Raw genomic sequence first — 12917 nt, 5'->3', positions numbered from 1 at the left:
AGTTGCTTTGTACTATTTGAAACAGAGAAAAAAACAGTTCTTTTAAAAGATACTCAAGCTGAAATGTCAGAGAATTTGGCTCTGACCTGTTGTGAGTAAATGAAGCAAGTAATGAAAGAGTTGGCAGAACAAACATGGGCACGCAATGGAGAAAATACACTCTTGGCATTGGGAAGGTCTGTGTGACCTACAGGAGGGATGTGCAAAGTCATTCTGCAGAGAAGGCCAAATTCCATGTTTAGTGACTGCTTGTCTAAATTTAGGACTATACGATACACTTAATCTACAGCAAGATGCACACTGATATCAGTGGGATGCTGGCATTAAGTTCAAGGGGATGAACTCTCCTTTTGCACTGTGGTAACTAACTCAGGCTTATTATCATGACTGCTTCTCAGCTGGGGTAACGTTCCCATCTTGGTTGTCACTGTTATTTCTGCACTTTCGTTTTCTTCTTTCCAGTTTTCCTTTTGCTGCTATTTTCTTTCTGTCCCCTCTTATGCCTTTTCTTCCCTTCCCTTGAAGTTTTTCTCTCTGTAATAATTTCTACTTCCACTCATGCTTAATTCTAATTGCCTCCAATCAAAAAGGTTTGCTAATCATTGTCAGTCATGCCATTAGATTTTAGAGTTAACTGTTCAGAGACAACTAACGTTATTCAAAATACTATTTCAAGCTGCCTATTTGCAGAGTCCTGGAGAAAATGCTGTAAAAATTTACAATGAATTCATGTTTAAAATATTATAATGGATTTTTTTTTCTCCCCAGAGAAAGTGATGGGTGTAACCACTGCAGCATAAGCTATTCCACAATAACTGCTCTTTAATGCCTCCTTGCAACTTTTAGAATAGCTCAAAATTAGCTTATGGCATGAGAGCTGTGTCAGTCAATTTCCTTGTGCAGACCAAAGCTTGTGTAAACAGGACAGCTCAGCACATGGTCTAGTTAATGTAAGTTTAAAATCTGCAGAAAGTAGATATATCATGGGTTTATGGAGTACATCAGCTGGGGAAGGGGAGAAGACTGCACAAACTCAGGTCTTTTCTCATCTCTGTTTTCTACAATCGACATTGTTGGCTCTTCTCTGTCCTTAATTGTTGTATTATGATCTTTCTGGCCTCCAGCTCTTTGTTCTAATGATTAAACTAGACTAACATTTTTTTGCGGTCATAGGGATAATATGATAGTCTCTTTGAAGGAATTCAGTAAACAGAATACAGCAGTAATGCATTGTGATATTATCAGAACCTTAATGTTGCCTTTTGGCAAAATAATCACTGAAAAAGCACTAAGTGTTTTTAAAAACTTTAAATATCTAGAGGGCAGAAGAACCATCAGTAATAAGCAGAGTAGTTTTATAAAGCTCAAAACTCACACAGTTTCCCTGAGTGCATCGGGTATTACTAAAAGGAGCACAGCTACTGAGTCATTCCTTTAAAGGGTAGCATTCTTCCTAAGTAGCCTTTCCTGTCTAAAAGGACCATCCAGAAGTAGCTTCCCAAATAACTAATATAATTCTGCCTCACTCTGAGATGCCTGGTAGAGCAACTGATTTTTACTGGTCACTGTTGGCCACATAGGATTCAACTCCTGAGGGTGATTCACTCCAGCATTTTCAGGCACCTATCTGGAGATCAGAAGAACCATCTTTTGGTGGTATTTGCTTTTTTTCCTGGACTATAAAGAGATCCTAGAAAACCAGCTTAGATTTAGATAACCATCTTTCTAAACTTCTGAAGTTAGGTCAGATAAGTTCCCATGCCCAAAGCCTGTCCTACATTTGGATTACTTATGTACTAGATGTAATGAGGGACATTAGGATTCAAGTGAATSACTACATGTTGCCTCAGAACATCATACTATCAGACCAGATTTGGACAGAAATTTAAAAAAGTAGAGGAGGATTATGAATGGCAACATTCAGAACACTGCTAGATTTTTACATCTTAGTGTCAGGGCCTCAATTTTGGAAATGTTTATGCTCATGCTTGAATTTTAGCATATGATTAGTCCCACTGACTTCATTTTGGTAAGGCTTGCCTTCGTGGGAGTAGTCAGGGGTGTAAAAGTCAGGCAACTTTGTGTTTGTTGGGTCAGAGTCTTGATGAATGTGTGGAAGATGCAGGAGAAATATGCTAATAAAATTTGCCAATGCTACTAAGCAGTATTGTTATGAAAGTGTGAGGATAGTGAAATAATAAGAACAGTTCTTTGCCTTTCCACAGAGCTTTTTAAGTGGATGTGTCAAATACTTTATAAACATTAGTTCAGCCTCACATTACTGTAAAGATAGTTATATAATGAACTCCAGCTTACTGATAAGAAAACTGGCCTATAGGTAAATGAGTGACTGGTGCAAGATTACTTGTGGAAGAGGTACGGCAGTGAATATGAATGACAGTCTGTATGGAAACTGTTGTCTGACTGACATGAGAGCTGCATTGGGGAATCTCCAGAGCTTGAACTGTGAGATTGACCTGTATATCTGCAGCATGGTCTATGACAAACCATGTCCTGTGTGGGTTCACTGAGGTTAAAACACAGTAACTAAGGGCTAGCTCCAGGTACAGGCAAAATAGGCAAACAACTGGGATCAATACAGCTGTTAACGCTAAAACTCCCATTTGGCCATACTGGTACACTAGAAAGCCAGTCTGGCAACTCCTACTGAGAGACTGAGTGCAATATGTGGGGCAGTGACTTCTGCTGTGGACCAGGGAAGAGGTGGTTTGTCTCAGAAATATCCATTGCTGCTTCTGGCGTGACCCCTTTTGTCCTCTGACCTTACGTCTCCCAGGGCAGCAGAAGATGCCTGGTTGGCTCAGCCATGCACCCAACTCTGCCTTGACCCCAGGCTTTTCTCCACAGGGGAGCAAAATTCTGTTTAGTCTGTTTATTAAGTAGCCATTAGTTGCTCTGTGCTCACGTTGTTATGTTACAATACAAGGAGAACAAACCCAGCCTGTTTGGCCAATAACTATAAAAATCATCTTTCTTTTTCTCTCAAAGCTATCCACAGAGGCAAAAAATAACAATGTGAACAGGCAATACAGGGAAAAAGCCTGGATGACAAACGCTGAGAAATTACATCTGAGCCCACCATGAGAAATGATCGGGAAAAATCAGTATAAATTATGTGTGTGTGTCTCTGTCTGTGTTTGTGTATATACCAATAATATAGTAAAAATATAGTAATAATATCAAAGTGTGTGAGGCTAAATATCAGAGAAAACTTTTTGAATAGTTTTGAAACGGTGTCTCAGTAATAGAAATCTCTCCACATAAAATTTTAACACTGCAAATTCTAGTACTAACTGTACAGTTCATAAGAAATAAGAACTGTAAAGGATTAAGATGAAAGACTATGAGATCTTTTCCCTCTCTGACCTTTGCGACTGCATCTAAATCTTGCTCTTGTGCTTAGAAAGGGAGTCTAAAGCAGAACTTACACAAAACTGAGCATTTTCAGTTTAAACAGTAGGTGGCTATATTGGTTTTTTTATACAGCATTTCTTAAGCTTGCTCCAGCTTTGAATAGTAAGTAGATACAATTCAGAGAGATATGCCCCATTTATAGTCATAAGGGACTATGTAATTTTTTTTACAGAAGAGCATCTTTCGTGAATGATCAGCAAGAACCACAGCTATTATAAAAAGGAACTAAATTTACTTCAGCTTTTGACCAAACTGGAATTGATAGCCATTGTCGGGGCACAAAGGCAAAGGCTTTCAGTATCTCTCCTATGTTTTATAGAACATTCACAGTTAATTCTGCCCACAGGATGTCTGTGTGGTGACTATGGATGGGAAAAGTGAAGCTGATGGATTCTGACTCCAAGCATGGAGAAAGTTGGCAAAAGTGTTTTTAGGCTGTTGATGTGCTCTTACTGAACCACTTTGCACTCTTCTGTTTTGCTGGCACACATRAGAAAAACTCTCTGTCCTTTTTATCTTGGGCTGGTTGCTAGTAACTCGAAGCACTAAGGTAGCTGTGGATCCGTAAGTCATGCAAGCAGCCGTTCCAACAATGCTGCAAGATGCAGGAAAGTTGTCCTGAGGGATTACGCTCGGATTCCACTCTTCCAAAGGGATTATTCCAGAGTGGGCTGAGCTGGCTGGCAACTAGAGAACTTTTTTTTTTAACTGAAGGATCCAAAACCAGTCCCAGTTTGGGGGGAAATGTGTTCCACATTATCAAGCAGAAAAATTAATGACTGATTTCATTTTGGACTGTGAAGAAAATGTATACATCTTTCAGGTGGTGTTGGAGATCTACGGTCCTTTCTTCCCTAATCTTTAGCCATAATTAGCATACTTCCTTACGCAGAAAACAACTAGATACTTTTTTTTTCTTCTCAGCATCTCTGCAGCTACCACTCTGGTCATGGCCTTAATAGTTATATCTTTAAAACTTTCTCTCATTCTTCCCTGGTGCACGCTTGTATAAATCATCAGTGGAGTAGTCCTTGCAGATTGTTTTGGCAATCAGTGACAGCTACATTTTGTATGAACAGATTCAGTACATTATGAGTCATTAAAGCATATCTGGGCACAGCAAAGTCATAGCATATATGCTATTTTACCAAAAATACATTTTCAGATTATAAAATGAATATTTGCATATAGGAAATGTATCTTTTCCACATTATTTTGGGGTAGAGCATATATAACACTTTAAAATTTGAAAGAAGACAAAACTGAAATGAAACGCTGAAGACATATCAATGCAGTAGTCATTTTTTCACTATTTGCTTGTAAATAGTTTAATTCTTCAACTATTTTTGTTTTGCAAAAAAAAGGTTGTCAAAACTCAGAAACTAATTATTAGGGAAGCAATAAGTTGGACAGCTCTTTTTTTCTTCCATTTTTGTCTAGACCTGAGAGGACTGACAGCTCCCCTACTCTCTGCTTACTCCTGCTGGATCCTATAGGAGAGGACAAGTCATTCAACCATCTGACTAGTCAGTCATGCCCACTTTCATTTCATACTTTCATTTAATTTCTTCTGCTCCACTTCCTATTGGCTGCCTGAGTCTCAGAGCGATTTCTCCACATCTGTTTCAGCTACTCACTGTGGAAATTACTTCTTTCCAGCTGCCTGATCTAGCAAAGAGCTATATTATGTACAGAGACCCTCCCTGGAGATCCTTTTGTCTTTCTGTGGTAACATAATACATGTGAGTGTGGTAATCTGTGGCACATTCCTTTAGCTCAGAAATGCATTGCTTCTATCTATTTAAGCATTGGTTACAGGATATCTTTACCTGTGGCAGATACGTGCTTACTTGGCTGTTGTATCAGCCAGCAAATCTAAGAGCTCAAAGAGATGTGCTATATGCGGTCACATGACTTTTGGATCAAACCTGGCTCACGTCCCGCTGGCCCACAGCACACAATGAAGCTCTAGAACGAGCTCACTACCATAAGATGTTGCAGACACCAAAACAGACATGGTTAAAAATGGAACTGGACTCATGCTTAGAAGACAGATTGACCATTGGTGACAGTCAGTTAGGACAGTCCATATATCACCTCCAGTTCATGAAGATCATAAAGCAGCACAGGTGGGGCACAGCAGGGAAAGGATTGCTCTGTTTCGCACCATCTACCTAACTGTCTACTAATATTTCTGTTTGATTTTCCTTTAAGGGATGTCTGGGCTTCAGCAACAAATGAAAAAAGGAAAGGGGCATGAAGGTGTATGATCACAAATGTGTAAGTACTGGAGCAAAACGCTAAGCAGAGAACCCCTGCTCACCAATCCTTGAAGGTATTCAAGGAATCACAGGCCCTTTGAGGAGGAAAAGGGCTAAAAGAAAGAAAAAAAGGAGAAGAAAACAACTGATCAAGGGCAATAAATGGAAAAAGGGGAGGGATGTGAGAGCTGCAGGATCTAAAATGAGTAGAGAGGGAACTGAGTGGGGCAACAAGCACAGCAGCCCTTGCAGCATCTAATTCTCTGTGAAAGTATCCCAGGAGGTGCTGGACATCACCTGATGATGCTCCACCTGGACACGTGAGAGGACATGCGGACAGAAACAGGCCCCACAGCCCCTGGGATCTCTCCTAATGTGTGCTAGAGACAGAATACTGGGCTACAGGGCTCTTTTTTCTCACCCTTATGGCACTTCATATGTTCTTAAGTGACATGGAAATCTATCTTTGCACATGGACATGGGAAGCAAGTCCTCTGCTTTTGAGAGCAGCTGAAATATAAAGCCTGAAATACAAAGAATTTGATTTCCCTTAGTCCATATTGGATTCAATTCATTCTGCGCAAGAACTACGTATCAGGAAAGTCTTTCTTTGACCTTCAGAAAAGAGCACAAATATGACTTTAGATGTGTGTACTGCCTTTTTGAATGGAAGTGAATTTCTTCCAGGTTATGGAAGAGATAAGAGTTTCATGAAATTGCCTGACTGAAAAAAACTACAGTAGCAAACAGGCCACAGAGTCAGTTTGGAACCTGAGATATATATCTTTAATAAAGTAAATACTGCTTTTCTCTCCTTTTAATTTATATGGACTAATGGTATGAATAAAGAAATCTAGAATAGGAACAAACTGTGTTATGTAAGGTGAAATCTGCATTCCTTGCATAACTGCTGTTTACATAATATCAGCAAGGTCACAACCGGTAAGGGGAAAAGACAGCTGCCAATGCGGCCACTGTGACAGTAGGTGGTGCACCAGACCTCTCAATCATTGCATTCAGAGGCTGAGCAAAACAAATGCAACAGCTGGCAAAATAAAGCTAGATGCATGGCACATCCTGGTATTTGAAAATGGTAGACATACATTTGCCTCTTGGTGAATTACATTTACAACAAATAAAATATATTATTTTCCCATTATCTATAGGATAGAAAAATGATGTAAAATTTTACAAGCTGTAGATTGCCATACCCAATATTTTAGGTGAGCTTTATGGAAGAAAGACAGAACCTTGTTTAGTTATTTAGCATATAAGCATAGGCATAGCCATAGCATTTTTTAGCTCAGGCAGCGTGGAGTTAAAATAATGAAGCAAAATTTATTTTTGAGGGGTGAAATTTTAAGTTTCTGATATGCAAATAAAAATTTTTGGGGCTGGATTTCTTAACAACTATGTCTGCTTAGAACTATGCAGGCAGTATATAGAGGCTTTATTTTGGCTGTAAATGGCTTTTAAGAACCCTCTGGTACAAATGAATCCCCAGCTTTAGAGGCTGCAAAACTTCACTCATCCATGTAAAAGCAGGAAATAAAGGGAAGGCTAGGGGCATTCTGGAAACAGGGAGGGCTGCAGTTCAGCAGCACCTAACACTGGGTTTAGATAAAGCTATATAAGGTTCATGGAGATTATGTCTAAACTATATCTTGAACTTCCTGGTTTCTGGGCACATCTATGTGCACCACCTGCATCTCACAGATATCTGCTATTTAAGAATGAAATTTCAGACTTCAACAACTAAATAATCTGGATGCAAGCCGTATTCACAGATCATCACCAAACTTCAACAGTCATCTACAGGCAATACAAATGCAGAACTGAATATCACTTAATGAAACTATCTGCATTTCTGCTGCAAACATAACATGTAAACAAATTTTAAACATGCATTTCAATACTGTTTCTTGCAGAAATCAAATAATTCAGAGTATTCTTTATTTTAGAGGTTTCCAAATTAGAGCACAGGGTTCGTTCCCCTTTGTGAGTGGTAATTAGAGTGTTGCATTATTTATCATGCACTGGCAATGCCTAATTTATAAGACAGTCACTTGCTGAATATTTTATTTTATGTACATGCTGACTGAATAAAATTCCCCCTAAAACAAAGCTGAGCAAAACGGCACAGTATGCCAGAGCAGTGGTTAGAAAAGATTTCATCTGGATATCAGACAGTACAACATAACAGATGTGAAATGTAACTTCCAGAAAATCCTGCTTTTTATAAATCAGATTAAAGATCATTCAGCTCTATGTACAGATTTGTCTTATACAGTCAAATCTCTCCTTCTTAAAACAGATGCAAAATTTGAATTATTTATAATTTCAAAGCAAGGCAGTCTTCCATTAAGGGTAAATACTTGCAAAGTCCAAGCTAAATAGGTTTAAAATAAACTGGTTTTAAACTAGCATTTTCACTGGGCTATTGTGACAAAGCAAAGCGGTTAGTAGATGCCAGCAATGAATTTGCCAACTGGTTGAGAAAGAAAGCTTTCCAAATATCTGAATGACAGCTTACAATTCCAAACACACCAAAGCGTCCCATCTTGCTTGTAAAACTTTCTTGTGCAACAAAGTATTAGGATATACTCTATTTATAAACTCATGGAAAACTTCTGTTATGTTATTTCAGGCTGAGATTTTTAGGACAGTACAGATACAACCCTATTTCATTTTTAAAGTAGTGATTCAACATTCATATGCTTTTGTGATTTCTGTAGTTCTCACTTCTCTTTTAGTTTTGCAACATCAGATTTACACTTGCATACTATATGTATTTTATAATAATGTCCTACAGAACAATTATACTTGCAGGTATTCTTTCTGAAAGGAGAGTTTCATTCGATTGGAATAAACGAGAAACAGGATTCCAAACCATCTATAAGATCTAATATCAGTTCAAGTCATTTTCAAAAGACTGAAGTTACCGAAATGTTTTTCAAATACTTACCTTTATCATAGCCACATTTTACATATGCCTAGATGTATCTCATATGTACATACTCCTAATGCCACTACCATTCAAAATAGAATTTATCAAAAATTGGCCTGATCAACTTTTCTCCTCTTTGTTGCCTCTCCAGAATACTTTCTGGAATGACTTTGAGTGGTCTCCAAAACATAGAGAATTTGCTGCTTATATTTAGAGTAGGAACCAAACTTTTAGATTTAGGAATCTGGCTTAACTCAATAGAGAAAGATCCAATCATCTGTATTCGGAGTTCTTAGCTGAGTCCAATTCAAATATAGGCCTGAATACTCATATATCGCATTAATTTTCTACAAAATCCTTTTTCTTCTTCTTTCAAAAGCAATGGATAAGAAACATGATGCCTTTTGATTCACTGGCTTTGTAAAACACACACATGATTTTCTTTGTATCATCTCAATCACTCCATGGGTTCTTCTCCTCTCTTTTTTGATTCACTATGATTTTCATCTATTGTTTTGTTTAAAATATCGACCACTCTTCCCTCACAGTAGAGGGTATTTGATAATGCAGTTCAATTACATTTCACATTTAGCACAAACCTCCCCTCTAGCTTTTGGAAACTACTGTTTTTGATCATGCTTTTGGTGTTGGAATATCAGTTACTCTTCAGTAGGTAAATGTAATTGTGCCAAGCATAGCATTAACTGCACTGATTAAAGATTAGAAAAGCATGTAGTATTGCTTGGATGTCACTAATGGGTCCACTATAGACAGAAATATTTCATTTGATCCATTAGTTGTTTTGTTGTTAGGAATATCACAGTCAATAATAGCAATCTATTAAAAATTTAAAATCCATTAGCTTTTAATGCAGTGTTGGAATGAAAGCAGTATGTTTATAACAACTGCAACAATTTGAAGTGATAATGAGAAAACTTCCTAATTTTCATGAATGTGCATTCCAGCTTTAGTAATCTTCTAGATAATATTTTTCTGTTTCTAAAAATAAGTATTAATAATACAAAATGTATAATCAGGATTTTATTTATTTTATCCCATTTTTTCATTGGATGTTGACATGCAAGAAAATCTTTAAAACTTTTACTGAATTTCTTTTTTGTCACAATGCCAGAATGACTGTGAAAGAGCAGTCCAAATGTCATCTACACTGGAAATAATCATGAGTTTACTACTGTCACCAAAAGATTAATCTCTAAAGTAGGGCTTAAAGCAGGATGAAGGCATAATAGAAATACAGCATTTAAAGAATATAAAGAAATGTAACCAGTTGTAAAAGGTGGGGATACCTTGTTGTATAATAAAACTTAAAACATAAAAAGAAATAAGTTTTTACACATTGCAGAATTAACCTGTGGAAGCTGTTACTACACAAAAGCAGTGAACCAAAAAACTTAGATGTTTTCAGAAAGTATTTACATTTTATATCAGGAATCAGAATATTTAAAATCACTCTGGAGATGCAATAAGATGTATCAAAGCCTTAACCAACCACTAAATGGGCTGGCAAAAAGACTCCTTTATGGGCCAGATAGTAAGTGTTTAACAGGGTGCTGCTTGACATCAATGGGATGATCTTTGTTCAATAGCATTTACTGTTGCAAAGATGCTGTTTCATAGTTGTCAGCTTAAAAGTCTTGTTTCCTCTTTCCAAAGTTATATGTGAACTATTTATTTTGAGGGCAGAGATAGGACATAAAACTAGCCATATCCACTAGTCCAATATATGTTCTGAATGCAGTTTGTATAACTACTGATTGTAGTAATTGCTCTTGTGAAATGTGGGAGGTCTTGGAGCATAATTTTGTCAATTTATTATTATGACCCTATTCCTACAATCCATGCACTATTTTGCAATAGTGTTTTTTTCTTAATGCTCAAGTTGCTACAGTTGTGCTTACTAGGCTATGATCTCAGCTTGCCTTTAAAACTTTCCAGCACTTTGGCTTGGTGCAAAAGGAAAACTCTTTTAAATAGTTCCATGATCATTTAGAACAAGTGGCCTAAGTTTTTATGGATTTGCATTTCATTGCTAATAGAAGCTTTTGCTTTGTTAAGGCATTTTTAAGGTCTCCCTTCCATGTGAATCCTCAGGACTGCAGCCTTTTATTCACTTGGGACACACAGAGCTGCCTGTTTTCATGAAAGAAAACTGTAAAAGCTCAGTTACCTTTGAGACTTTTATTCTTTTGTCATGGTTGGTAGAAAGCCAGCAAAAGCATGAGAGGGAGCTATCACAAGCTGAGGGTTGTCCAGGGGTTAGAACTGAGATGAATGATGTGTGGAGGCAAGACCCATTTGCCAACCTGAGACCAAGACTCCAAGAAGCCATGGGATTCCTGAGTCCAACAGGGAGGGCACAGTTATGATCAGAAGGCCAACAAAGAGTCTGTACTGTAAGGCAAACAGGGATGGGAAGCCAGCAAGTTTGGGCAAGTTCAGGGAGGCAACTGGGAGAAGGACTAGGGGAACAGGAGAAAAGAGGCAGGACTAACATGTCAGCAATCAATGAGTGTACTGAATGTCCAGGAACAACAGGTGTCCTTTCCTCATATATCATGCAGGCAGGGCAAACATGAGTCAGACTTACAGACACTTACAGTGTGTAGTTTCCTGGGTGGCAGATGGTTTGTCTGGGTGTAGCCTGACAGCAGCTGATGAAGGCATTCAGAGTTACTGTGGGAGAAACATACACACATGGCATGAGCCTTTTATTCCAAACTAAGAGAAGAAGCAAAGCCTGCTTTTTTAGTATCACTATTTTAAAGTCAATCTTATGATTTTGCATGGCTGATTCATTTTCAAATGCTTGGGGTTGGTAGTTCTATGTCTTACACAATAGCTGTTGCCCTAATTCTTAGCTTTTTTACTTATTCTTTTATGAGTCCCATAGTACACTAAGGTGACCATCTGATACTAGTCAAAACATCTGGTCTTCTTTCCAACACAAACCTTGTACAGTCATCTAATTTATTTTTATTTCCATTTCTTCACCAACTGTGTGATGCAAAGGAATTTCTGAAGCTGAAAAGAACTTTAGATTTATGAATGGAGCATTTCTTCATTTACAAAGTTGCGAGTACATATAGGACACAGCCCACTGGCCACAAAAGTATCCAATCCCTCTCATGTTTTGAGAGATACATTTTTACTCTCTTTGTTCTTTTACACAACGGCCCTGGTTCTTCAGTTGCTACATTCCCAGTACTTTCCTGTACTGTAAACATACTTTTGTATTTAAATGCCTTAGGATTAGACTCCAGGTATTGTGACCCAAACTTACCATAAATAACCCTAAACCTTTCAGATTCAGGGCCTGAAATCTCTCAAACTAAGGTCAAATTATTTCACATGTTAAGGACCTCACTCCTGCTGAGTCATGCTTGTTTTGACCTTCAGCGATATCCTTTAGAAGTGATTTCTTTGTCCTAGCAAAGAAGTTTGCCTCAAACATGGGACCATCCAGAACACACAGGAAACGTGGGTGTTCATATATCCTGGAATTGTATTAGATTCTTAGCAGTTATTTATACTAGGATCTTTACTTGGTAAGTTTATTTTTTAAATTGCTTTTTAACATACACCAGGACCTGATTCCAGTCTTTACGCTTAAGGACAAACATGGCTGAAACTACTTTTGATAGGGATATACTGTCAGCAAACTTACTTATCAGATGCCATCTTTGCATCGACCTGAGGGCGTTTGGGTCTCGAACGAAAGTTCTCTGTATTAAAGCGCTTTTTGAGGAGGAGTTTTCAAACAAGCGTTTGCGAAGGTGGCCCTCACCGGGCTGCTGCGGCGGGCCGGGGCCGGGGCCGGGCGGCCCGCCCGCCCAGGTTAGCGCCCTCCCACGCCTGCGAGGAGCCATGTGACAGCAGGACTTTTGTCTTGAAGCCTCCGGAGGGAAACGGGCTGCCGCGGCGCGGGGGAAGGCGGTTTCGCCCGGATCCTCCTGGTTCCCTCACAGGCGGCGGAGCCACGGCCCCCCCACGGCGGGAGGCGCCTCGCCTCGCCTCGCCTCGCCCCGCTGCCGTGGCCTCAGGTAGAGCCGCGGGGACGAGGTGCCGCCGGCCAGTGCCTGAAGCCGGGGCCGCCTCCCTCTTCCCGAGAGAAACAAGCCCGACCCACCCGCTCGGCCCCAGGCGGCAGCTCCTGACTGAGGTACGCACGGGGCGCGCGCCCCTTCCCCGGGGCGACCGTTAACGGCTCCTCGCGCCACGGCGCGCCGCGCGCCAACCGCCGCCGGGCTCGCGGC

The 12917-nt window shown here is 39.3% G+C and overlaps 2 protein-coding genes across 4 annotated transcripts in view; one reads left to right on the top strand and one right to left on the bottom strand.

Moving 5' to 3' along the window:
- The window catches only part of SBF2 (SET binding factor 2), a 326277-nt gene extending 313871 nt beyond the window's left edge, over positions 1–12406 (bottom strand). Inside the window, exons 1-2 of the mRNA XM_026070870.1 lie at positions 12329–12406; positions 11262–11337 (exon numbers count right to left, since the gene is read on the bottom strand). Of these exons, the coding sequence (XP_025926655.1) occupies positions 11262–11337; positions 12329–12342 (90 nt within the window). The 5' untranslated portion in view covers positions 12343–12406. The remainder of the gene's footprint in view (positions 1–11261; positions 11338–12328) is intronic.
- Positions 12126–12917, top strand: part of AMPD3 (adenosine monophosphate deaminase 3) — a 32336-nt gene continuing 31544 nt past the window's right edge. For 2 of the 3 annotated variants that reach the window (XM_026070910.1, XM_026070883.1), the window contains exon 1: positions 12399–12823. The gene's annotated coding sequence lies outside the window, so the exon portion shown is untranslated. Of the gene's footprint in view, positions 12210–12398; positions 12824–12917 lie in introns of those variants that run through there. The other variant, XM_026070902.1, reaches the window with a different exon arrangement.

The sequence above is a fragment of the Apteryx rowi genome, unplaced genomic scaffold (genome assembly GCF_003343035.1).
Source record: "Apteryx rowi isolate R43461 unplaced genomic scaffold, aptRow1 scaffold_107, whole genome shotgun sequence".
Classification (NCBI taxonomy): Eukaryota; Metazoa; Chordata; class Aves; order Apterygiformes; family Apterygidae; genus Apteryx; species Apteryx rowi.
This window is presented reverse-complemented; position numbering and strand designations above follow the sequence as displayed.